The sequence below is a fragment of the Brienomyrus brachyistius genome, chromosome 4 (genome assembly GCF_023856365.1).
Source record: "Brienomyrus brachyistius isolate T26 chromosome 4, BBRACH_0.4, whole genome shotgun sequence".
Lineage (NCBI taxonomy): Eukaryota > Metazoa > Chordata > Actinopteri > Osteoglossiformes > Mormyridae > Brienomyrus > Brienomyrus brachyistius.
In genome coordinates this window covers 34988425-35016048 of record NC_064536.1, presented here as the reverse complement: position 1 = coordinate 35016048, position 27624 = coordinate 34988425, and the positions used below count along the sequence as shown (strand labels likewise).

Sequence of the window (27624 nt, the reverse complement as noted above, 5' to 3'; positions counted from 1 at the left end):
AGGACAGCTTTTGTCCAAGGGCCATAATTGAGCTGAATAAATCTAGACACTGCCCCCCCCCACTGTGTTACATTCAGCTGCAATAAATATGCATTAATGGGACAATTTCTGCAACATGATCAAGGAGACGCTTTAAATCTCATTATTGTTTTAGATGTTGGTTTTTATGCATGTATTACAGTATTTATTATGTGTGTAGGCATGCATGTGTGTATATGTGTGTATTATGTTTCTATCTATCTATCTATCTATCTATCTATCTATCTATCTATCTATCTATCTATCTATCTATCTATCTATCTATCTATCTATCTATCTTAATGTGACAGTCAATCAACCATAACCAGGCGTAAATACTGCCTGGAAGTTATGCTCCTCATATTCTCAGTCCATTTCCAACAACATAAACAGAAAAAAGCATACTTCATTTACATATTAGTTTATTCTGTTGAAATGAGGAGAATCCTGTCGCAAATGAGAAATTTACAAGGATCCAAACTTAAATGATCAAATAAAACAAATGTACAGTATATGTAAATCACAGCGGAGCATATTGCTTCTCTGGGCTGCACATACTGGATCCAGGACTGGCTGATACTCAGAACAAGCTGCCCTGCTACCACTGGTCCAGTATACAGTGTACTAAGCACATGACAGTCACATTACAGTCTGCTAATGTTAACTGCAGCTCCTAACAGGTGACTTTCTGTGCAAGTGAGGTCACTTCCTAAGGCGTGCGTGCTTGGTGATACTATCCCATAGGTGGAATGGCTTGTGCATGGGTTCTGCCAGTGAGATCACTCGTTGCTGGGGAAGCCTGGTTGGCACGGTAACATGACGCTGGTGAAGGGGGTGCAGAGGTTGATGAGGAGGTACCAAAGCACAACCAGCAAAGCCCACATCTGTAAGACAAAGTAATCCAAAGACTCAGGTGTATTCGCCAAGCGGACTCTGGCTACATATATATTTTATACACACACACACACACACACACACACACACACACACACACACACACACACACACACACACACACACACACACACACACACACGTAGGGTATACTTATCTTTATGGGAGCTGCTCCTTCACTTCTATGGGAAAAATGTTAACACTAACTATAACAACCTTAACTCCCACCCTGCCCTGACCATAACCATAAGTAACCAAGCAAAATACAAGAGTCTTTGCATTTTTAGAATGCAATAGAGTTTTCCCTTATGGGGACCAGGAAACCGATTCCCATAAGGGAAAAAATTGATATTTATCATGTTGTGGGGATATTGTGTCCCCATAAGGATAGATATTCCCGCATGCACACACACATACACACATACACACACACACACACACACACACACACACACACACACACACACACACACACACACACAGGGAGGACTCACTGTTCATATTTCCTCGCTTGAGTTTTTTTGCATTGGCATTTAGAATTGCTGCCTTTCGCTGACTTTCAGATATTTCAATTCCTGAAAGAAAAATGGACGGAGTTGTCATGGACCACTACATTTGGTTACGTGGCAATGCACATGAGAGTCCTCAGTTCTACACCATAAACCCTAAACTCCACTCCAACTCCACAAAGAATGGGCGTGGATCTGTACCCATCTCCTCTGCCTCTTGCACACGGTGGCGTTCTCTGGCCAGGGCTTCCAGCCACTTCTGCTTGTCCTCAGGCTTCCTGCAGCACAGGACATGTGACTCCCCAGTGATCTTGTCCAGCAGCTTGAAGGCGTGTTTCAGGAAGGTACTGTGTGCCGCATTGTGGCCATTAGCCAGGTCCAGGAGGTCCATGTGGTCCAGGTCCAGCCGGCCCCGGTAGTGCAGCAGATCTCGGCGGAGCAGATCCTTCTTACAGAAGATAAGCTGGTGGTCAAACAGGAAGAAGGTGCGCTGCTGGCTCTTTCCATGGAGGATCATTCGGGTCAGCTCTCCAGAATGAATTAGCTCTGAGCTCCGGCCCAGGATATCGTCTCCCTTCACACAACCAACACAAAAGTAAAGCTCTCAGATCTTTACACAATGGTGGCGTCGCTTCAGCATGGACGGCAGAGCCGCTGACTAGCAGAAGCAGTGTTGATGCTCTCTGGTGCGCATGTCTGCTACGGGTGCAGAATCCCACCCCCGGCAGGGGTGAGTCCTCACCTCCCAGTGCAGAATGGCCGCCTGCCACTGAGCAATGGCATCGATGCTCTCCAGCCGCCTCTTCCTCTCGTTGATGAGACATGCCACTTTCTTCATCGCTTTCAGAGCATCACTGACGCTCTCATAGTCCCTGTAATAGACCAAAAAGACACAAAGACATGTACAGTGGGGAGTCTCTGTCTGCATTAATGCATAGATGTATTTGCACACATATCCACTGATAAATGCTTCTGTATGTATTTGTATAAATGTGTTTAGGCCCTCTCTTTTAAAGAATGCTAAAACTAACAGATACATAACGGATGTCTAAATGGTAATGTGATATATTTCATATCTGCATATTTTACGTTTATTTTATGCCATGTATAGCCTGTCACCATAACTATGTTATCAACTTATAGCAAAATATATGGGCATAACTTTCTCTAACTTCGATATTGGCAAATTGTGTTTACATAAGAATGCACTGCACCTGCCCTCTCGTCCCAGTGTGTACTCCTACGTCTGCTCTTAAAATCCACATTTATGAAGGATGTTATAAGAATATGAATTTTACAAAAACTACAGGGGTTCTGTATGTTTGTTATTTATTTATTTTTTTGGTTCTTTGGTTTTATTTATGTTAGAGATGCTCCGATCAGCATTTTTGGGGCCGATCACCGATTACCGATCACCAAGATCATGATCTGCCGATTGCCGATCACAGAATGGCAGGGGAATGGGAATCTTTTATCTATAATCTAGCAGAGTTTGCACCATTTGTAGAAATGAAATTAACTCTAAATTAACTATATTAAAAAAATGTAGAAATAGGCTACAGTCAAGATCTTGAAGAACCAAAAAGTGTTTATTTTAGAAAATGAGAACTTAAGGCTACTGTAGGCCATCTTTCCCAAATAAGGCAGAGTAACTTAAAATTATTCGTGGATCAAGGCAGCTTAGCAGGCGACGGAACCCTTTATCCTCCACAACCGATAGAGGTTGTTCATCAAGGCAGATGAATTCCATAATTCTGAACGTGATGTCTTTCCACCTCGTACTATCCCTGCTGTATGGTTCACGTCGTTTAAATGCATCACTCACAGTCGGCTGGTTGAGGGATGGGGATGTTGTTGGCTTCGGCTGGTTTAGTTTCTCATACTCGGCATATTCAGTTGTATGGCGTGTTCTAAGATGCCTAATCATGTTAGTGGTGTTAAAATACCGTTGCTTGCTTCCACTTCGAGGGATTTCATCACGACATACATTGCAAACGGCTAACTTTACGTCTTTATCGGACACTTTGAAAAACTTCCAGACGGGAGAACTGTTGCCACTGGTAAGCTCCGCTCTGCTGCTGTTTACCTGTGCGTCGTGCATGCACGTGTGAAAAAGTCGCGCAAGTAATTTACGTCAAGTGATCGGCTTTTTTGATCGGCGCTTTTGGGGTTCGCCGATCAAGCTATTTTTAGCCAATATCGGCCGATCATGTTCGGTGGCCGATCAATCGGAGCATCACTAATTTATGTTTTATTTATTTAGATAATGTACATTTTTTGACATTCCAATTCCAATTGAATGAAAATATTCTTAAAAATGAAAAGTTCATTGGCCTTTGAAAGGGTGTACTTGCATTATTATTCTATTATATTATCATTATATCAGTGGCATAAAATGGTTTTAAAATGACAATAATATTGTCTACTACAATTTTTCTGAGACAATACATCATCCAAGAAAAGTAGTTATTGTCACAGGCCAGGCTACATATATGAGCAACAGACAGAAATTATAATAGTCCATCATTAGGAAGTGCTTAAAGGAAAATGATGAATGAGACCTTTGAGGGAAGATAACTGACTCTCATGCAGAGGGTTAGGGTTAGGGGTTAGGGGGTAGGAGCTGCTGAGGGCTACTGAGAGCTCCGAACCCTACTGATTAGATGAGCTTCCTGTGCTCCTCAGAGGGCTGGGAGCTGTGATTAGATGAGCTACCTGTGCTCCTCAGAGGTGTACTTCAGCAGTTCCCTCAGCTGAAGAGGGTATTTGCAGATCTTTTGGACGGGTGTAAGGAGAAATCCACCCAGTGAGATGTCAATCATCTGCTGTAGCAGACGGCATGCCTCGAAGAAGTGCCGATAACGGCTCAGGCTCATGAGCCTGTGCAGCTCAGAGGAAGCGCGTGGGTGATTGTTGCAGTACTCAGAGTAGATGGAGAATCCTTCACCCTGAGGAAACGAGGTCAAACAGGGCTGACGACCAGAAGTAAACCATGGTATCTTCTGTAAGATGCCACCAAGTGAACGTGTGCTGCAGACTGAATATTATCACCAGCACTTACCTGCAGGAGAAAACAGGAGCCTATCTCACTCAAGTGAGGCTGCACTGGGTTATATTTCTTTTCCAGTTCCTTCAAGAACTTGCGATGGAACCTGTAGATGTCTTCAATGTTGCTGAAGATGGTGACCAGCTGCTGTGGGCTGAACATGGCTGCATGTTTGCGGCACTGACGGACATAACCCTGAAGAGGTAAACCCAGAGACAATGCATATACACACAAAGCACCAAAAACCGTGTGCTCTTAGTCTAGCTGGTTTTGACAGAGTCAGGCTGACCTCACAGATATCCTTCAGATGTTTCAGGTAGATTCGCTCTGTGCTCATGATCTCCTTCACCACATTTGCCCTCATCTGTCCCCTGAGCTCCAGGCTCCGCAGACTCCATATGTCACACATGTTGTTGGACAGTGGATTCTCCTGTGCTTGCATGGACTCCATACTGCCTACCCCAGCATCCTGGTTCACTCGCACCTGCGGAAGACCGAGGATCACTGTGGTCATGCCAGAATCCTCCAGGATCTCCATGGTAACCTCAGATGTTTTGTGGATCACATTAACCAAGGACTGATCTCACAGCCAATCAAAAGCACCCAAACATTCAACCTGTCAGGGTATCCAAATCTAAGCAGCCTCCTTGTAATCACTTAACTAATGTTCTTTAGAACTGTTTTTATGATTTTTAATTCATTTACAGACAATAATTAATAATGAATGATTATAATAATATTAATGATTATAATTATAATATGCTCAGTTAATATCAGATTATAATAATTAATAATGATCACACAATCATCATCATTCCTGCTGCTTAAAAAAGAGTTTTTTTTCTATTAGGTTTTAATCTTTTTCTGAAACTTCCTTACATGCACGTTAAGCTTAGTAGGGGTGCACTTACTCTGACGAAGCTGGAAGGGAACCAGCCGCTCTGGTCAGCCATCATGCCCCGCCACCAGTCTGAGTCAGGGACATCAACGACACGAACAACATCTCCAGCTTTGAAAGCCAGGCATTGCTCCTCCATCGTGACGTGGTCCCAGAGAGCCTCTGCATGCACAACAAGCCCCGAACAAATACACTGCAAAGGGGGAAAGTGCCACAGTATTCACATTGCATTCAGTAATAGAGCACAAGACCCAAAGAGGTGGGGTCCCACCATGCTGAGAAAAACACAGCCGTGCAAACTGGGAATGTCAAACCAGTAAGGGTTGGGCTTTATCTATTACCATGATCAATTAGCTGGTTAATATCAGTTGAAATCTTTATGTAAAACGTGTGACCAGTCACACATGCACAGAGATCAACGTGTCAGGATCAGAGCTGCTTCTCACCTTGCTGAGCTGAGTGTGATCCACTGTGGACTTCAGGTGTAGCTGGCTGTCAGGCAGCTCCTGGAAGCTGCAATGTTCCTCAGTCACAGCTTCCTCCAGAGTCACTGAACCTTGGGCCGGTGCACCAGCTATACCAGGACACAGCACCACACTGCTCCAGTGAAACCAGTATGTGACAGACTGTATTACTGCAGAGCACTCAGTAAACCAGGATACAATATCACATTGCTCCAGTGAAAGCAATATGTAGCACACAGAAAGACTGCAGAGCGCTCATTAAACTAGGACACCACACTGACCTTGTGAAACCAGTATAAACCACACTGCATTACTTGACAGTGCATGTTAAACCAGGACACAGCACCACACTGCTCGAGTGAAACCAGCATAAAACATATTGAATTACTTGACAGTGTTCATTAAACCAGAGCGCAGCGCCACACTGCCCCAATGAAACCAGTAACACCAAATCCAAGACTATTTTAGTTTTTTGATTGTATTCACTCACATTGGGTCTCCACAATAACATATATAAAATCACACACACACGCAGCCACACATAGACAGGCATGCGCGCACACGCACACACACACACACACACACGCACACGCACACACACACGCACACACACACACACACAGGCTCACACGTGTACATAGTGTCAGTTTCATTTTCATTTTCTGAACATTTTTAGTTTCGGTTTCAATTTTTAAAATTTCATTTTAATATTACTTTTTGGGCGGCATGGTGGTGCAGTGGTTAGCACTGTTGCCTCACACCTCTGGGACCCAGGTTTGAGTCTCCGCCTGGGTCACATATGTGTGTGGAGTTTGCATGTTCTCCCCATGTCATCATGGGGTTTCCTCCGGGTACTCCGGTTTCCCCCAACAGTCCAAAAACATGTTGAGGCTAATTGGAGTTACTAAATTGCCCGTAGGTGTGCATGTGTGAGTGAATGGTGTGTGAGTGTGCCCTGCGCTGGGCTGGCCCCCCATCCTGGGTTGTTCCCTGCCTTGTGCCCATTACTTCCGGGATAGGCTCCGGACACAGTAGGATAAGCGATTTGGAAAATTGATGGATGGATATTACTTTTGACACCACACTGGAAGTGAACGCTTTCACCCTTCACATGAAACAGCTAAGGAGAAAGTGTGAAGAATTTTGGTTTCTTGTCTCAAAATTCCCTTGTAAACCCCTCACCTCTTTACTGTAACACCATCATGTTTTTATAGCTATGAAGGACCTAGGATATTGATGGTCCCATTCCCTAATTACAATATGCACACAATTGATGGGATTTGGCACTTTTGGAGAAATTGACGTCTTCCTGGGTGTGCCCGAGTGAAAACCTCTAGGGGATTAGTGGTTAGAGTGAGGAATAATCCCTAGAAATGTTAAATGTTCCTTGGTAAGACCCAATCTAGAATATTGTGTGAAGGTTTGGTCACCATACCTTAAGGACATTGCTGCCATGGAAAGGGTGCAATGTAGGGCTGCGAGAATAATTCTTAGAGGTTGTCTTAGAGGAATGTCTTATGAGGAGAGATTAGCTGAGCTGAATCTGTTTAGTTTTGAGCAAAAGAGACTAATGAGGGATATGATCCAGGTATATAAGATTCTAACAGGTCTGGACGCTGTTCAGCCAAATGGCTATTTCAATATTAGTTTAAATACTAGCACTCGTGGCCATAAGTGGAAATTAGTGGGAGAACATTTTTAAATGGATTTGAGGAAGCACTTCTTTACACAGCGTGTAGTTAGAGTATAGAATAGTCTTCCTGTTAGTGTACAAAAAAAAACCTTGGGTTCCTTTAAATCAGAGCTATAGATATGGTTTTAACAACTCTGAGCTATTAGTTAAGTTCTTTCCAAATGAGCTTGATGGGTTGAATGGCCTCCTCTCGTTTGTAAATTTCTTATGTTCTTAAGTATAGTAAAGCAATAAGACAATTATTGTACAAAGTGTTAAGAGAATGCTGAAATACATGAAATGCTAACATTAACATTTAATAATGAGTGTGTGAAAGACGCTGGAATTTGCAATGCCACCAGCCCTGTTTTAACCTTGACAATAGGTATTGGAATAAGAAATAAGTATAATTTAGAATTTTAGAAACTAACTGACATTGTTGACACACCACACCAAAATGTGTCCTCTGCATTTAGCCCATATGTGACATAGCAGGGGGCAGCTAATTCAGTGCCCGGGGAGCAGTGCTTGGGGGCGGTACCTTGCTCAGGGTACCTCAATGGTGCCTTGCTGTTCGGGAATTTGAACCTGCAATCTTTCAATTACGAGTGTGCTTCCCTAACCATTAAGTCACCACTGCCCACAATAAATAAACACAAATCCAAACAATTAAACAAAGCTTGGTAACTGGTTTCCATTTAGCAGTAGTCTCATATTTTAACAAAAAATACCCTAAAGCAAGTTTTCATTTATATAACCACTGCACAGCACATACGTATGTGTCTGTCAGACAAAGAAAATGGAGAAAATGTGCAGTGGTGCTCACTAGATAAAACTTCTCTCTTCACTGTAGGTCACGGTTATTAACAATTTTTTGGAATCCTACAGAATATTGTACCTTTGTCGCAAACACTGTTGTCAATTCAGTCAAAAGTCAAAAACAGCACACACAACCTTGACAAACGCGGAAAAAACAGTACATACGAGTACTTCAACCAGGCGAGAAATGCACCAACATGGCGGATGATGGTTTTTGCTTCCTATGATGCGGCGACATGATGTAAATCGCAACCCACAACCACAGTGCAAATGGAGGGGGTAAAAACTAAAACAAAGCTGATTTTACCTAAATTTCTATTTTATTTTAGTTTGTCTTGCATTGTTCATTGCAGTTTTAATTTAGTTTTCATTTTTTGAAAGCTGTGGTATTTATTTAATTTCAGTTAACAAAGTTAGTTTTAGTCTTAGGTTTCATTAACTATAGTAATCCTGATACACACACACACTCACCACTGTGGACTCTGTGGAGGACTGGCCCACGGCCCAAGCGGTCCAGGCCAGTGGGGGTGCTCTGGGACAGGGCTGTAGACCGCGGATGGGACAAGGCCTTTCTGTAGGAAGTCTGCGGGTGCGACTCTGGCTGTAACTGAGGAGAGAAATGTGTTACAGTGGAACCTTGGAACTGGAACGCCCCTTAACTCAGCCAACTTGGACATCGAACAGGTCTGTTGAATTTTTTTCGTCTTGTATCTTCACCGAAATCTTGGAACTCGACCATTCCTGCTAAAACTAGTATGGGCTGAGATGTGTTCACCTCTATCAATATGAACCTCAAATGGGTTGGTTGAAAAAAATCTAGCTGCAGCTTGACCGAAAACTCAGAACACAACAAAGCAAAGATGACTTGCAAAAGTTGTACAGATTAAAAAGCCTCTCTGATGGGCTGACACAAAGGCAAACGGATATACTGGGATGCTGATGCCAATGAATCACTGTCATTCTCGCAGTACCTCTCGACTGACTTCGACATGCGAAAGCTGCGTTCCTGAGTTTGGTGTGATTTTATGTTTTATCTACAGTACATTTAGTGATACAGTAATCATGCTCCCTAAGAAAGTGGGGAACAATAGCAGAAAACCAAAGAGGAAAGTACTGACAGTAACTGTAGAACTTGAAAGGAAATTATAGCGAGACTTGAAGGTGGTGCACATGTGTCTGCTCTCGACTCGGAGTATGGCGTTGTCATTTATATTATGTTTATTGCTTCTGTATATTTGCTTTTTCATGTGTGTATAAGTTTTATTTTGATTGTCAGTGCTTTTTATCATTATTTACTTTGGTAGACATGTTTAAATCAGCAGTCATTTGGGGCTTCTGGAATTAAATTAATTTACATTATTTCTTATGGGGAAATTCAACTTGGACCTCGACCAAATCGTAACGCAACCATCCTTCTGGAATGAATTAAGTTCGTGTTCCAAGGTACCACTGTACTTCAGGTAGCTGGTCCTTTGCTAAAGCAAGTTAGTGAAAATAGTGATGTGACGAGCAATTGTTCTCTGCGGTGAATTCAACAGCATGAAGTCTATGGAAGTATATATTGGATTTTATTATTTGTAACATGACAATCCAAAAATATGTACCATGATCCACAAATATTTCACTATCTAAATATGTTTTTTTTAAGTTGCGTTGTATAAAATCATATCCAAAAAAATATGGCGCTACTTGGAGAAGTGAAATGCATCTTGCACATTTATGGATCACATCCCTTGTATTTGTGGATAACGCAACATTTGTGCCTCTGCTCCTACTATTTTGTGAATTTTTGTCCAATTCGTACTGCAGCTGATCCGCAGAAAAATATCCACAATCATGCAGTTATCAGCTCCACCAGCAGGTACCAACATACTGGAAGAAGGCTAAAATAAGAGTCGCTAGTTAAGCTCTGTGAAGCCACCCGCAGTTGTTGTCCTAGTCATATATGCATCACTGAAACATACACCAACAATTTGTCCTCTTGATATGCCTCCCATTATGTCATGCAGATTGTAGTATTTTATGTACAGCTGTGCTATTGCTCTGCTAAATTCAACTTTCACACTCTGCTGTTACTCATGGAATGTGCAATTAGTGAAAATTGGCCACTAGGTTGTGCATATGTAGATGTGAAACCTGAAACATCACTTTGATCAGTGTCTATTTCTGAGTTGTACCTCTTGGTTTATGGCATTACATGATCACCATATAGTGCTCATGGTCGCGTTTCCATGTAGGAATGTCTGATGCCGTTGTGTGGACATATAGCAAATCTATTTTTAGACAAAGTATAATTATGTATTATTGTAACTATCTCAAAAAGTAAGAGAGATTTCTGCGGCACAAATTGGCACACACGCAGCACTAAAGAAGCAGTCAGGTGTCACATCTGTGCGATGTTGTAGGAGGGGCAGTGTGATAACGTTGTCTGGGAAAAATAATAGCACAAATTATTTATTTGGCACAAAACAGCACAAACGTAGCACTAACCAAACACTGGATTTTTCATTTGTGCTCATGTTAGTGGGGACAGTTTCAAGGAGCTTAACTAGCGCCTCTTATTTTAGCTTTCTTCTAGTACATATTTGTGGTGCATATTTGTGGATTGTATTCTGTGGGTTATAAATAATAAAGTCAAATACAACAGACTTAACCACACATCATGCATAACAAACTTTGGGCACCCCCAACTAGCAGGGGTAAGGAACCTTACTAAAAGCTTGGCACTTGATGGAGAGTAAAGGTTGACCCCTTCAACCACAGAGACGGGATGTGTTCCGCAGGGCTCCACTTCCGTGTCTTGGTGGCAATATTCCGCATTTTTGTACTTTCTGCGGCTGGTGCTATGATCCTTCAGTCCAGGCCTGCTGATGATCTCCCCACTCTGTGACCCCACTTCCTTCTCAGGAATGGAGAACTTCCCAGTTACCAACTGACCATAGTCAGACAGCGGTCTAGGTCTCACCCAGTCTGTCTTGTGCCTGATCATGTCTGATGAGTATATTGTGATGTCTATGGGTGTGTCTGGGGAAAACAGGTGCATGTCTGGTGTCATAGAAGGCAAAGCAGATGGGACCATGTCCAGTGCAGTTGATGGCAGAACAGATGGAGGCATGTCTGGTGGTGTAGAAGGTGGAGCAGACGGGGGCGTGTCTGGTGCAGCTGAAGGCAGAGCAGCTGGGGGCACATCTGATGCAGCCCCCAGACTTTTAGACACGTTATTCTTGTCCTGGGGAGGGAGACAATCCTGTTTGATCGCCTCCCCGGAGCTGGAAGGCCCAGGCCAGCCACGGGCATGCGGTTGGCGGCGATGGCGTTCCCCCCCGGCGATGCAGGGTGTCCTGCGAGAGTAGGCGTCATGTAGCACACTGAGCGGCCTCATGGTGGCTTGTGAGCGAGGGGCAGCCCTCTTCCAACGCGACAAGTCTGTCATGCTGCTTAGCAGCTTCTGCGTCTGGGCTCTCCATTGAGCTAAGCCCTGGGCTGCCAGCTCCATCGATGTGCTGCTGGTGGCTCTGTGGATATTTCGCAAGCCTCCATCCTCAGGAGCACCACTGCTATTTCGGAAGGGATGGCTGAAGAGGTGCAGGCTGTCCGTGCTTCTGCTCAGTCTGTGAAACATGGCCTGATGCTTGGCCTTCTCAGGCTGGCCTGGTTGGGCCCCCCTCTGCTGACCTGGCCCACAGGACTCCGGCCCACAGGACTCCGGCCCACAGGACTCCGGCCCAATGTTCAGCGGTGACATGCGTCCAGCACTTAAGGCCATGCGCAGACTATGAGACCAGAGAGTGTTCCTCTGCAACATGTGCTCCTCCTCTTCCTCATCATCACAGCTGCATGCCTCCTCACTCTGCCAACTGGTTCTTAACTTTTGCCTGTGATTCAGTACACTGGTTTCCATTTCACTGCCTTCAAGCACCACGACATTGTTCTGGCTCTGACTTGCTGACATGGTGTGTCCTTGGCTGTTGCTGAGAGCTGCAGTCTCTCCACAGCTCTGAATGCCCTGAAGAACGGAGGAGCGCAGTTTCCTGAAGGAGCCCATGACTCGCAGGCCAGAGAGAGCTGGCCAGGCCGCAGAGCCCCGGAGTGGCAACTTCTTTGGGCTGCTTTGCCTGTGTGTGGCGGACGGGGCGCAGCATGTGACTTTGGAGGGGCTGGTGGAATCGACCCATGACTCCTCGTTTCGGCCACTAAGCCTGAATTCTCCAATGTTGCTATTTTCATACACCTGCCTCTCTCCTTCTGCTTCTGAGCTCCTGTTCCCAGCTGAAATGGTTGCCTGTTTGCACTGAGAGGGCTGTTGTGCCTTGACAAATGTTGATGGCAGACAGGCAGCAGACAGAGGGTCACTGGAAGGGGAGATACCACAGGTGGGCGGAGTTTTACGGGGTAAAGAATCTCGGACGTCCAGAGTCTATGATATGGAAACACAAGCACAATGAAATTCATGAGGATAATTATGGATTATGCAGTGTGACCAACACAGTCAGGTACATCTCTCTGCTGTGCTTTCTCTTTTTTCTTGTAGATTTCACGCAGATTTTCAAACATATTCTTAGTGTGCTTTTAGGCATGACTGAGCAATGAACACTGTAATCCACTGTGATTAATTTAAGTAATTGGTGCTTTTCCTTATGGTCACAGTACTTCCACATGCCTCCTATATCAGGCTACACATTCATAGACATTCAGATCCATATGATTTAGGTTCCACCTTCACCTTTTACCTCAGAAGCCCTGATCTTATTCCACAGAGGCTCCACCCCTTTACGTTCGTGGAGCGTAATCACAGAAAGAGCATAACAGAGAGCTTAAAGTTGAGTATCCATGACGACCAGCTGTGCTTACATTCTTAGCTGGCTTAAAAGTCCAGAAAGAGGCTACATTATAAAACAGATGGGGCAACCAGAGTAAAGTATATTACAACCTTGGTACATTTGCTGTCAATTCACAGGTAAACTTAACAAAGGTATCAAAACTGTCTATTGCAACCATAATCAAATACACAAACACAAAACCCCATTCAAACTGACCAATAGGGTAGATAAAACTTGCACAAACTAAACACAGAGACACATTCAGACACTGGTCAACACTCACAAATACTGCTTGTATGTAAATACTGCTCGATATAAACAACACCTCAAACACTCCACATCCTTACATATGAATGCTTTGCATTCAGAATTTATGGAGAAATATTGCAAAACTAAGAAAATTCCTTATATAACAAATGGACGTATTCCTATGGCAGGTTAGATTACTATCAGGAAGAACAAACCACTGATGTTTTTCCAACACAGTCAGGTACATCTCTCTGCTGTGCTTTCTACCAAGATGGCGGCATGCATGGATGCAGCAGCTTCCTGTTCCACCCAATAGATGTTCTTCACAACAAACAAAGGAACATTCACTATAGTCACCAGAAGCTTCTACAGATCACCTCGAACTGTACATTCCTACCCCAGAGGGAGACGATCCAGGCGGCGCTGGGAGAGGAAGTTGAAGAGGGGCAAACGAGTGGGTTTGCTAGCTAGGCTAAAAGCTGCTCCCTGGAAAACCCCTCTTCCTAGTGCTCTTCTTGTGAGCACTAGATCACTCGGCAACAAAATGGATGAGCTCCGACTAGATATTGCTACACATAAAACTACAAGAGACTGTTGCCTTCAGATTTTTTTTCAGCGACGTGGCTGAATCCCATCATACTGGATACTGCAGTTGAGCTAGTAGGATGCATGACGCACTGCGCCGACAGAACGCCCAACTCTGTTAAGATAACAGGAGGAGGACTCTGTGTCTATATTAGTAATATTTAGTGGAGCAGTACAACCATATTCAAAAAGTTATGTTACTTGGACTTGGAATATCTCACCCTAAGATGCCGATCATTCTACCTTACAGAGACCACTTAGTTGTTATTGTTATATATTGTTGTATACATCCCACCACACCTTAATATTAAGCTAGCGCTCGAGCAGCTATATGACACTATCAGTAACTCATACCCCGATGGAGTTTAAACAGTGCTGGGGTTTCAATGAAGCGAATCTTAAGAATGTACTTCTCACATTTTACCAACATGTGAACTGCAAAACCAGAGGGGAAAACACATTCGATCATGTTTATACAAATATAAAAGATGCTTACAAGATCATACCAGGCCCCCACCTTGCACTGTATGATCATCTGTCTTGTTCCTGCACAAAAAGCCCCTGTTAACAGTGCTAAACCAACTAGTAGGACTGTCAAAGTCTGGCCTGGGGCTGCCATCTCCAGTACTGCTTCAAACACACAGATTGGAAAATGTTTTTCCATCAGACCAATTTAGATACAGTAATTAATATATGAAGTATATGTATGGATAATGTAGCTGTCAACAAAAGGATTAGAGAGTACCCAAATGACCTTGAAACCTTGGATGAATAACGAAGTCAAACAGCTGCCCTGGGAAAGAGACTTGCATTTAAATCAGGAGATTTCCCAGCCTGTAGAGCCGCCAGAGCTAATCTCAGGAGAGGCACCAGGTCTGCAAACCGAAAGTACAAACAGCTGATTGAGGAGGACTTCGATTGTGAAATGAACTCACTGCAGCGGTGATAAAGCATCCAATCAATCACAGGGACTGAGTACGATAACAGACTATAAAACACCACCCTCCAGAATGGAGAAGGCAGACGCATCTCTGGCAGAAGAGCTAAACACTTCCTACGCTTGATTTCAGGCTGCAGCCCACGGTGCTAATAATGCTAGCAGCACTAATAGGGCTGGCAGGGCTATTGTCAACAGTCAATCAGGAAATGTCAGAGTGGAAAGCACTGTCACCATTACAGAGCATGACATGAGGAGAGCTTTCCAGGGAGTGAACACCAGGAAAGCAGCAGGACCCAATGGCATCTCAGAGCCTCAGTCCACAGAGCCTCAGTCCTCAGAGCCTGTGCTGACCAGCTACACCAGCGTTCACAGAGATATTCACACTCTCACTGGCACCGTCGGTAATCCCCATGTGTTTTAAAAAATGTTATGTTTCCTGTACCGAACACACCCCAGCCAGCCTGACTCTATGACTACCGCCCTGTAGCCTTGACCTCAGTGGTGATGAAGTACTTTGAAAGGTTGGTCAGAAACTTCATAACCTCTTCTCTAACTATTACAGATGTAGCCACTTGAATTTTCCCCTGTTTCCATGATGGGACCTTGGCTGGTCCTTGGCTGGCCCCTGCTGGGTCCTGGGTGGGACCTTGACTATAATGAGATCCCCCACGATGATGTAATGAACAACGGGGCCGGCATGATCCGCCCCTTGCCTCTGTGCGTGTAAAGTACCAGGGAGAGCAGTGATTATGAAAGCTGAAGTGACTTACCTGAAATCAGGTACAATACTTAACTTCACTACAAAAAATGAAAATCTAAACAAGTATAATTTTCTTATAATTAGACAAAATTTCCTCTCCTGAAGCCAACACCTTACTGTGGTGGAGAGGTTTGCGTGTTCCAGTGATCTCAGGAGCTATGTTGTTTGGGGCTTTATGCCCCTGGTAGGGTCACCTAAAGCAAACAGGTCCTGGGTGAGGAACCAGACGAAGTGTGGCTCAGAAAACCCCTTATGAAGAAAACAATTTTGGAACCACGTTTTCCCTTGCCCGGATGCGGGTCACCGGGGCCCCCCCCTGGAGCCAGGCCTAGGTGTGGGGCTCGATGGCGAGCGCCTGGTGGCCAGGCCTACATCCATGGGGCCTGGTCGGGCACAGCCCGAACAAGGCACGTGGGTCCCCCCTCCAATGGGCTCACCACCCATGGGAGGGGCCATAGGGGTCGGGTGCGATGTGATCTGCGGCAGCCAAAGGCAGGGACCTTGGCGGTCCGATCCTCGGCTACAGAAGCTAGCTCTAGGGACATGGAATGTCACCTCTCTGATGGGGAAGGAGCCTGAGCTGGTGCGCGAGGTTGTGAAGTTCCGGCTAGATAAAGTCGGACTCACCTCGACGCATGGCTTGGGCTCTTGGTCTCCTTGAGGGGGGTTGGACCCTTTTCCACTCTGGAGTTGCCCACGGGGAGAGGCGCCGAGCGGGCGTGGGCATACTTATTGCCCCCAGGCTGGGTGCCAGTACATTGGGGTTTACCGCAGTGGACGAGAGGGTAGCTTCCCTTCGCCTTCGGGTGGGGGGACGGGTTCTGTCTGTTGTTTGCGCTTATGCGCCAAACGGCAGTTCAGAATACCCACCCTTTCTGGAGTCCTTGGAAGGGGTGTTGGAGAGCGCTCCTCCTGGGGACTCTCTTGTTCTGCTGGGGGACTTCAATGCTCACGTGGGCAATGACAGTGAGACCTGGAGGGGCGTGATTGGGAGGAACGCCCCCCCTCCCGATCTGAACCTGAGCGGTGTTTTGTTATTGGACTTCTGTGCTCGTCACGGATTGTCCATAACAAACAGCATGTTCAGGCATAAGGGTGTCCATATGTGCACTTGGCACCAGGACACTCTAGGCCGCAGTTCGATGATCGACTTTGTAGTCGTGTCGTCGGACTTGCGGCCGCATGTCTTGGACACTCGGGTGAAGAGAGGGGCGGAGCTGTCAACCGATCACCACCTGGTGGTGGGTTGGCTCCGCTGGTGGGGGAGGAAGCCGGCCAGGCCTGGCAGGCCCAAGCGTATAGTGAGGGTCTGCTGGGAACGTCTGGCAGAATCCCCTGTCAGGGAGATTTTCAACTCCTACCTCTGGCAGAACTTCATCCATGTCCCGGGGGAGGCGGGGGACATTGAGTCTGAATGGGCCATGTGCCGTGCCTCCATTGTGGAGACAGCTGACCGGAGCTGCGGCCGTAAGGTGGTCGGTGCCTGTCGCGGTGGCAATCCCCGAACCCGCTGGTGGACACCGGTGGTAAGGGATGCCGTCAAGCTGAAGAAGGAGTCCTATCGGGCCTTTTTGGCCTGTGGGACTCCAGATGCAGTTGGCAGCTACCGGCAGGCCAAGCGGGATGCGGCTTTGGCGGTTGCTGAGGCAATGGAGAACAACTTCCGGACAGCTTCGAGGAGATTCTGGTCCACCATCCGCCGGCTCCGGGTGGGAAAGCGGTGCAGCACCAACACTATTTATGGTGGGGATGGTGTGCTGCTGACCTTAACTTGGGACGTATTGGGTCGGTGGAAGGAATACTTCGAAGACCTCCTCAATCCCACCGACACGCCTTCCGATATGGAAGCAGAGTGTGGGGACCTGGGGATGGACTCGCCTATTTCTGGGGCGGAGGTCACTGAGGTGGTTAAAAAGCTCCTCGGTGGCCGGGCCCCGGGGGTGGATGAGATTCGGCCGGAGTTCCTCAAGGCTCTGGATGCTGTGGGGCTGTCCTGGCTGACACGCATCTGCGCCATTGCGTAGACATCGGGGGCAGTGCCTCTGGACTGGCAGACTGGGGTGGTGGTCCCCCTCTTTAAGAAGGGGGACCAGAGGGTGTGCTCCAACTACAGGGGGATCACACTCCTCAGCCTCCCTGGTAAGGTCTATTCGGGGGTCCTGGAGAGGAGGGTCCGCCAGATTGTTGAACCTCGGATTCAGGAGGAGCAGTGTGGTTTTCGCCCTGGCCGTGGAACAGTGGACCAGCTCTATACCCTCAGCAGGGTTTTGGAGGGTTCATGGGAGTTTGCCCGACCAGTCTACATGTGTTTTGTGGACTTAGAGAGGGCATTCGACCGTGTCTCTCGGGGAGTCCTGTGGGGAGTGCTCCGAGAGTATGGGGTACCGGGCTTCCTTTTAAGGGCGGTTCGGTCCCTGTATGACCGGTGCCAGAGCCTGGTCCGCATGGGCGGCAATAAGTCGGACTTGTTTCCGGTGAGGGCTGGACTCCGTCAGGGCTGCCCTTTGTCACCGATTCTGTTCATAGCTTTAATGGACAGAATTTCTAGGCGCAGCCAGGGCGTTGAGGGTGTCCGGTTCGGTGACCTCAGGATTAGGTCTCTGCTTTTTGCAGATGATGTGGTTCTGTTGGCCTCATCGGACCGTGACCTTCAGCTCTCACTGGAGCAGTTCGCAGCCGAGTGCGAAGCGGCTGGGATGAGAATCAGCACCTCCAAATCCGAGACCATGGTTCTCTGCCGGAAAAGGGTAGAATGCTCTCTCCGGGTTGGGGATGGGGTCCTCCCCCAAGTGGAGGAGTTTAAGTATCTCGGGATCTTGTTCACGAGTGGGGGAATGATGGAACGGGAGGTCGACAGGCGGATCAGTGCGGCGTCAGCAGTCATGCGGGCGCTGCATCGGTCTGTCATGGTGAAGAGAGAGCTGAGCCAAAAGGCAAAGCTCTCGATTTACCAGTCGATCTACGTTCCTACCCTCACCTATGGTCATGAGCTATGGGTAGTGACCAAAAGAACGAGATCACGGGTGCAAGCGGCCGGAATGAGTTTCCTCCGCAGGGTGGCTGGGCTCTCCCTTAGAGATAGGGTGAGGAGCTCAGTCATTCGAGAGGGACTCAGAGTAGAGCCGCTGCTCCTCCGCATCGAGAGGAGCCACATGAGGTGGCTCGGGCATCTGATTAGGATGCCTCCGGGACGCCTCCCTGGGGTGGTGTTCCGGGCATGTTCCACTGGGAGGAGACCCCGGGGAAGACCCATGTCTCCCGGCTGGCCTGGGAACGCCTCGGGATCCCCCCAGAGGAGCTGGATGAAGTGGCCGGGGAGAGGGAAGTCTGGGCTTCCCTGCTGAGACTGCTGCCCCCGCGACCCGACCCCGGATTAAGCAGAAGATGATGGATGGATGGATGGATAGACAAAATTTCAATTTCATTAATAAACTCACTACACTGCAATAAATGGCATGTGAAATTTAAGAAACTGTTTCTGTTGTGAAGCAAAGATGGATCAGAATGTGTTTTAGTTAATTTATTGATGAAATTAGGATTTTGTATTTTACTTCACCTTTTGGAGATGAGGCGGACCCAAGATGTGTGCAGTATAATAATTACAGACCTAAACAAAGCAATAAGATTGATATTGTCAAGCAATGAGGGACAGTGTGGTATATGAAAATTAAACAGATTTGAAGCCCATTGAGCTTGTTTGGCACATGATGAAATACTTCATCTGCAAGGAGGCCAAGCCAGGTACAAAGCAGCAGTGTGTCCAAGCAATAGAGTTATTTTGGGAGAGGAGATTGACCCAAGATGTGTGTAACTGACTAATTACAGGCCTAAACAAAGTAATAATGTTGATTGTGGAGAATAAAGGTGGACAGAGTAGAAAATGAAAAATAAAAAAACATATGGTTCTGTACTGTGCTTGAATAAAACAGATATATTCCTTAGTGTGTTCTGTCTTTCTGTCTGGCTAACAGTCTGAAAGGCTGCTGATGGCTGCATATTCACGGGGTGGGGATGGGGGGCAGTCACAATGACGTGTGAATGTGTCATTGACTTCTCTGCTTGGCCACAATGAAAAGAGATATGTTTGCAGGGGATCAAGGTGAGGTTGTTTTCTTAACCTAAGAACACTGAACCAATGGTCAAGCAGGATGGTGGTAGTATCATGCTGTTTTGCTGACAGCATTTTACATCACTACATTGCACAAAGAGGATGGAATGTTGAAGCAGCACTGGATAGATAGATTGGTACTATAACAAAAAATTCCCAGACTCAAAAAGAGGAACATAAAAGAAACACAGCATAATAAGTATTTACTGTGACCCTTTGGAGTCTGAGGCCTCTCACCCACTTTCAAAGTAGTCTGACATGTCTTAACATTTTACAGTTTTTCTGAATTGCTAAAACACATTTCCTAAATTCTCCTCTCCTTTAATCAAACCACTAAGCACAAACCCTAAAATTCAAGCTAAACTCACAAAAAAATGAAAACACTACCAGTCAAAATAGTTTTTGGCATGTAAATTAGAAACTGTAATACTATAATAAAAAAAAGTATGGTCGTCTACCAAAAATATTTGTATACTGTACAGTTATGACTGATAACTAATATGTAACATTTACAGTATTCAATACTCCAGAAAAGTTACTGTAAAGAACAAAGCCAAAAAATAAACAAATGAGAGGCATATTACAGTAAAATGTTGTGCAACTGCCAAGCTAGATTCACGGAAAGAAAGAATCCTCTGTGGTGACCCATTTGTAATTTGACGTCGAAATTCCGCTCCTATTCACCTATGGCACATATTCTATGTTCTAGTCACTATTTGGCTTCTTCAAATGTTTATAAATGTGTGTGAACAGCTTTGAGTCGTTGTGTTTAAATGACTACTGTGTGCTGGCTGCGCTTAACCTCTGTGGCCTGTGTTTTCTATTTTGCATCAAAATGTGTTTTGATGAATGAGAATGTGTTTCGAGTTTTGCATAAAGGGTGACTGAGATCTGCAAATTGTGTCTAACTAGGTGAGCATGGTTTAAAGTTTTGCCAAGTGATTGATTCAATAAATGACTTTTGGCAATTGGCATGCAGTTTTGTTCCCAAAATGATTTCTAATATTTCAGCAATTCAGAAAAACTGTAAAATATTTCACTTATCTAAACAATATTTATTAATATTTAAGTGCTACAAATGCTTTTATTCAGCACAAACTCAGCACCAATAATCTGAGATCATTTTGAATGTGATTATTCTATTTTTTTGTTAAAATCTACTTTGAACATACACTTTTCGAAACCTATTTTCAGTGGTGCTGACAAATTGTAAAAAAATCACATTATAAACATTTCTGGCCAAGACTTTTGAGCTCTGAAGCTTATAGACATAGGGGCAATTCAAAGAATTGTGAGAGGTTTGATTACTAAAGTGTTACAACTTTGAAGTGACTTTGGAGTCACCACACCTTTGCATACTGTCAATGGCCCATCAGTCTGGAATGTCTGTCACTGCTCCTCACACCAATCAGTTTGGAAAGGCAGTGTGAATTTTACAGTTTTTTTCAATTGCTACTGAAATACTGAAGTTGCTTTCTGAAAACTCTTCATACAGTCACCACAACATTAGCTTATATGGGCTTATGTTAAGCATTTTCCTTAATATCACAAAAAATGACTTAACTTCAAGAACATGGCTGTCTTTAACTAGCTCCTTACAGGGGTCACTCTCAGCAGGAGGCACACCATCTACAGATGCAGCCACTTCAATTTTCTCCTCCCAGCCGGCTGCCTGCCAGTTGCCTGCCAAAAGCCAGCCAAAGGGAGTAGCCCCCCTCCTTCTGGGGGTGTGCCTAAATTCTCGTCTAAACCCGCCCATTTATTCACTTGCAGGGTGTTACCATGAGATGGCGCTTTCTTTACAAAAACACATTTCAGTTGTGGTCACAAGTTTACATACACAAGTACAACGGGTATCAACCAGAATCTTTTGGTAGCCATTAGCAAGCCTCTGGCATAATTCTGGCTGAATATTTGACCACTCTTCTTTGCAGAATTTCTAGTTCATTTAAACTAGTTGGGTTCTCTGGAGCCACTACAATTTGAATACTGTCATAATTGCTCCACCGATGATGTCATGACATATCTCCTCCTCTCCTGAGTCATCTGGATTTCAGGAAGGGAAATTACGTGAAAATGCTATTTGTTGACTACAGCTCAGCGTTTAATACTACAATTCCCTTAAAACTCACTAAGAAGTTGGAGGATCAGTGGCTCAGCCCATCACTGTGCCAGAGAATCTACAACTTCCGGACTGAGAAACCACCACAAGCTGTATGGGTGGGTAGACATTTCTCGTCCTCTCTCACCCTCAGCATTGGAGCTCCCCAGGGTTGCGTATTGAGCCCCCTGCTGTACTTACTGTACACCTATGACTGGGTGGCCACTTCCAACTCTATCACCATGGTCAAGTTGGCTGACAGCACTGTTGTGGGCCTAATCTCTGACAATGAAAAGAAGGACTGCTGGAGGAAATTAAGGCTCTAGAGAACTGATGCCAAAAGAACAAATTGCTCCTAAACGTCAGCAAGACTAAGAAGTTAAATGTGGACTTTAGTACAAAGCAGGAGAGGAGCTACCATATGGTCATAATCAACTGGGACCCTGAGGAGAGAGAGGACAGTTTCTGGTACATAGGTATCAGCATTACCCAGGATCAGTCCTGGCCCTGTCATACAGTAACAGTACCCTGCTGGAGAAGGTTCACCGACGTTTATATCACCTCAGACATCTCGGGGACTTCAAACAGCCCACAATGGTAGTTAAGAACTTTTACTGCTGCACCACCGAGAGCTTCCTAATGTGGAGCATCACAGTCTGGCTCAGGAACTGTACCACACAGGACAGACGAGCCCTGCAGAGGGTGGTGCAATCAGCAGAGTCCACCATTAGCACCAAGCTTCCTGACCTGCAGTACATTTACAGCAAGTAGTGCTGGACTAAGGCCAGAAACATAATGAAGCACCCCCACGTAATGGCTTCTTTGCAAGGTTCGACAAGGATAATAACCAACCACCAGCCAGCTTCACAGTGACGGGTGCCTCAGAGCCTTTGGTACTCCACACACAAGGTGTGGCGGGCACTCAACATCAATATAAGGAAAGCAGCAGGTCCTGATAATGTGCAAGGACGTGTGCTACAGGCCTGTGCTCACCAACTAGGTCACCACATATTTTGCCTCTCTCTTTCCTTAAGTACAGTTCCTGCGTGCCTGAAATCCACAACCATAGTGCCTGTTCCAAAGACACCTATGATTACCTGTCTTAATGACTACCAACCAGCTGCTCTCACCCCTGTCATCACAAACTATTTTGAACGACTGGTATTCACCCACATTAAAGCCTCGGTCTCAGCTGATCTAGACCAACACCAGATCGATTTGTGTGGCCTTGCATACTGCCCTCTCGCATCCTGGAAAAGCCCAACACCTACATTAGAATGCTCAGCTTTCAACACCATCATACCAAGCCACTTAGTCACAAACTCAATGCATTAGGTTTAACCCCCTCCATATGCAAATGGGTACTGAACTTTTTCACCAACTGCCCTCAGTCTGTCAGTTGGACAAGTATACATCATCCACCCTCACCCTGAGCACCAGAGTGCCACAGGGCTGGGTACCAAGTCTGCTCCTCCATGCACTTTTCATCCATGACTGTCAACCTACCCATGAATCAAACATTGCTGTTAAATTTGCAGATGATACAACTGTCACTGGACTCATATCAAACAATGATGAAACTGCATATAAGGAGGAGGTTTGGAATCTAACAGCAAGGTGTGACACCAACAACTTGGTCTTAAACACCAAGAAGACCAAAGAAATCATTGCACGATCAAAGCTGAGGCTGTAGAAAGAGTATTCAGCTTCAGGTTTCTGGGAGTCACCATCACAGAGGACCTCTCCTGGGCTGACAACACCTCAGTGGTAGTAGGCAAAGCACAACAAGGCCTGTACTTTCTGAGGAGGCTAAGGAGGGCTAGCCTTCCCCAGAAGCTGCTGTTTAACTTTTACAGACACACTATAGAGGGCATTTCGACTAACTGCATGACAGTGTGGTGGAGCAGCTGCACCAAAGCTGCTAAAAAAGTCCAGCAGCAAATCGTAAACAGCACAAGTCATTGGCGGCACGGAAGTGCCACCGCTTGACCATCTACACAAGACTTGCTGTGTGAAAAGGGCTAAAAACATAATTAAGGACATCAATCATCCTGAATTTGCTTTATTCAAGCTCCATCACGAAGGTGCTTTAGATCAATCCGTACACATACAAACAGACCAAAAACAATAGCTTTTCCTAACAGCCATCAACCTGCTGAACTCTGAATTCCCTCAACCTGAGATAATGACACTGACTATATACAATAAATTACATTGGTAATGTGCTATACACTTCTTGCTAATATGTGCAATAATAACTGTTTTCACTGTGCACTGGACATTAATAATCTGTTTTTTTTTTTTAGAACAACATTATCTATAGAAGGTCCATTTCAATGCATTTGTACGATTATATTATTTTTATATTCTATTTTGTATTCATTTTCTATTTATTAATGCACCCTTGTCATGGTCATAAATGTAATTTTGTTGTTACACAGTTGAAGGTCCCTGGGTGCTGCTATGGGTGGCTGCCTTTCACATTTCAGTCATGCTGTGGTGATATTTAAGTTCTGCTTTGCAACACAGCTGCATTTCCATTCACTTTCATGTGAAGTGCTTTTACAGAACTGATGCTTTTGTTGTTTATTTGGACCCTCATCCACTTTTGCGCCATCTTCCTTCCGTCGTATTGCCTAGTGCCCAAGTAGTAAATTTGCTTTTTAATAACTGAGTAATTGAGGTTAATCAAGCAATCATGTCAGCTGTACTTGCAACCAGAAGTGGGCAGTGGTGGCTTAATGGTTAGGGAAGCACACTCGTAATTAAAAGATTGCAGGACTGAATCCCTGACCAGCAAGGCACCACTGAGGTACCCTGAGCAAGGTACCGCCCCCAAGCAATGCTCCCCGGGCACTGAATTAGTTGCCCCCTGCTATGTCACATTGTTACATATGGGTTAAATACAGAGAACGCATTTCATTGTTGTGGTGTGTGAACAATGACAATTAATCACTAAATCCTAGAAGGAAAAAACAATCATATGAACATCTCTTCACAGGGTTTTTGTCAAGTTCAAGGCAGAGTTGAAAAATCCCCTTTTGACTTTGAAAGTCATTAAAAATTTGGTCACTCTAAGTAAATAGACTGATGTATAAAATCTGGAACATTCTAAAAGATCTCAGGACATAGGTCTTCTTGCAATCCTTGGGACAAATTAAAGATGCAAAAAATTGATCATCTGTAGGTCTCCCTGTCTATGGAATCACTAGCCATCCAACGCAAGGGTAAGCCTCACTTTTTGCATCCCTACTGAAGACCCATTATATTAGCCAAGCCTGTCATCTTTAGCCTGCTGCTGCTGTCGTATGTCTGTCTTTATGAACATCTGTTATGTTTGTATTAACCCTAAACAGTGTAAGGCCTGTCTGCTGGTCTTAATCTGATTACTAGGACTTAACTCTCTGAATGGGGTCCAGACTGAGTGGGTCACAAATGCAATCAGTTAAAATATCCTACAATCACAGGGCACAGCTATAAGGCTGGACTACCTGCTCTGTGGTCAGCTGGCGACTTGCTGTATCTGTGTCTCCTATTTGGGATTGGAGATTTGCTCTCTGCAATGTAGTTTAAATTACTGCTCAAAAATGAGTTCAGAGTGCAGGGTGTGTGGTAATGACCTTTTGGGAAAAGCAGTGTAACACCACCCTTTACAAGGACCAGGCAGCACATCTGCTGGGAAAATCCACATAAAAGCTACTCAGAGACAGGAACCGGCAGGAATCCCATTCACCGGAGAAGAGGAACAGGCATGCACAGCTATCAGAGCACTGATTAACTTTATTTAAACTGAACCCGACCCTTATGACCAAGAAGCATTTCCCAGAGACAATTACCTGCATTGTTAGATCGTTAGAAAACTTTATTTTCCCAAAAAAGAAATAAATAAAAGTAATCCAAACAATGCTTTTAATTATATCTTTTAATTATGCTATTTTAATTATGTAATACAATACGAGTGTTCTCATTGTGTTGCACATGTCTCCTCCCACAGCACAATGATGTAGTCAGGCCAACTGGTGTCTCTGTATTGGCAGTATTATATATGAGTGCGCGCATGTGTGGCCCTGTAATAGGCTAGTATTCCATCCAAGGTGCACCCCTGCTAAGCACCATGTTACCTCGCAAAGGCTACAAACCCCCTGCGATCCTGCCCAAGATATGTGGTCTGAAGTTGATATGGCTCGTTTACATAATGGACATGTGTTATCCTGCGCCAGGCAATTTTATGATACTTTTGGCACCGACTTAAACAAAATGCATCCAGCATATTATGCAAAACCGTCCACCACATTTCTCCATTGTGGTGTTATTCCCATTTGTCTTCGTGCATTCATTCTATGACCAATCAGCTACGCTCTCCCAACCGCCACATCGTTTCTAAGACCGGTTTTGTGTAGTTTATGACAATATCTGACAGTGAAACAATCAACAAATGTTAACTACAAAACGAAAACTAATCAGTTACCGCAATAGCAAGCAATGTCAAACCCCCATCATTACAACCGTAACACCCCGTTCTGAGACATCCGGGTCGCTTAAACAACACTAAAAATCAGTTACTGCAATATCAAACAAACGACTTTATTAAGAACTAACTTCTATCACCGTAAAACTAAAAGCAAAAACAAAAAAAGCCAATTTAATGTAAGCGACTTCATTCGGAGGCACCAAACATCACTATAACACTAACAATCAGTTACCGTAACATCAAGCGATGACTTCGTTTGGTCTAGGATTTTAAGTTACGGCAATATGGTTATATGATTACTTTGGTATCAATTCTGATGTACCATAACGACTGAGAATTTAATTAATAACCTTTTAAATATTTTGTTTTATATATCTCATCTTATAAATAGCGCAACTAATTACTTTATCTATAAAAACACAAAATAAAAACCAGCATACACGTACCTTTTCCATAATATTTAACGCTGAGATTTCGAAATTACAAACGGTGGACCTTTGCTGCCAGTGGTTAGTTAAGACTGCGGTGAAGTCCAAAGGTTCGGCGTCTCTTAAGAAAGCGTGGAGACTGCATTACAAACAAGTTAAGCGGCTAGCTTCACGCTAACCTGGAGAGCACTCTGAAAATAACAGGCTGCAACTAGCAACCAAATAATTTGCCATAAAATATAGGGCCGCTGGGGATAGATTTACCAGAATACCGAACTGTATGTCACCTGAATGCAGAGGCTAAGTTTGTAATATTAACATGTAGAGTGAACAAAGTGCAGCGGGGCGGGAGTCTCAGCGCACTTGTTACTCCGGAGGAAGGCACTCAGGGGTGGAGTTGGGATGGGGATGGGATATGCTTAGAGATTGAGCCTCGGTCCCTTAGAACAATATGGCTCAGTAACATCGCGTGTTATTGCGATCATAGGCTCATTACCATACAGACAGACGGATAATGGATCTCATTCCACGTCAAATTTAACTTAAAAACACGAGATTCAGTGTTTGCTTATACCCATGATCCACATCACCTTTGTTTTCTCTGGAAACCCTCATACTACGATACTTCTTGTGAGACAGATGTCCCATTGTAGTTATTAAAGCTGCTCAGATTACATGAAAATTCCTAAACATTTAATGTTTTCTCTCTCTTTTGCACTGAAACACAGACTAATAACGCGTTTAAATAAACAACTGAGCTATTCATTTGGACCACGTTTATCTTAAATCGCCAAATGGCTCGTTCGCTATGCATATTGACTACATTCGCGGTGCGCATGTTC

General features: G+C 44.8%; 1 protein-coding gene across 1 annotated transcript; it reads right to left on the bottom strand.

Annotated features, from left to right (window-relative positions):
• Positions 1–423: 423 nt before the first annotated feature.
• spata13 (spermatogenesis associated 13) lies at positions 424–27594 on the bottom strand. Its single transcript, XM_049011267.1, has 12 exons — positions 26801–27594; positions 11034–12737; positions 8792–8927; positions 5812–5939; positions 5379–5558; positions 4757–4951; positions 4483–4662; positions 4137–4369; positions 2164–2293; positions 1623–1995; positions 1407–1487; positions 424–902 (listed from the first exon to the last, which is right to left on the bottom strand). The coding sequence occupies exons 1-12, from the start codon at positions 26807–26809 to the stop codon at positions 721–723; spliced, it is 3531 nt and encodes a 1176-aa protein (XP_048867224.1). The 5' UTR covers positions 26810–27594; the 3' UTR covers positions 424–720.
• Between the last annotated feature and the right edge of the window lie 30 nt (positions 27595–27624).

Coding starts and splice junctions, on each gene's coding strand:
- spata13 (XM_049011267.1), bottom strand. Junction 5,940..8,791: donor CCTCCACAGAGTCCACAGTG/GTGAGTGTGTGT, acceptor GTCCTGGTATAG/CTGGTGCACCGGCCCAAGGT. Junction 4,370..4,482: donor GCTCCTGTTTTCTCCTGCAG/GTAAGTGCTGGT, acceptor TCGTTTCCTCAG/GGTGAAGGATTCTCCATCTA.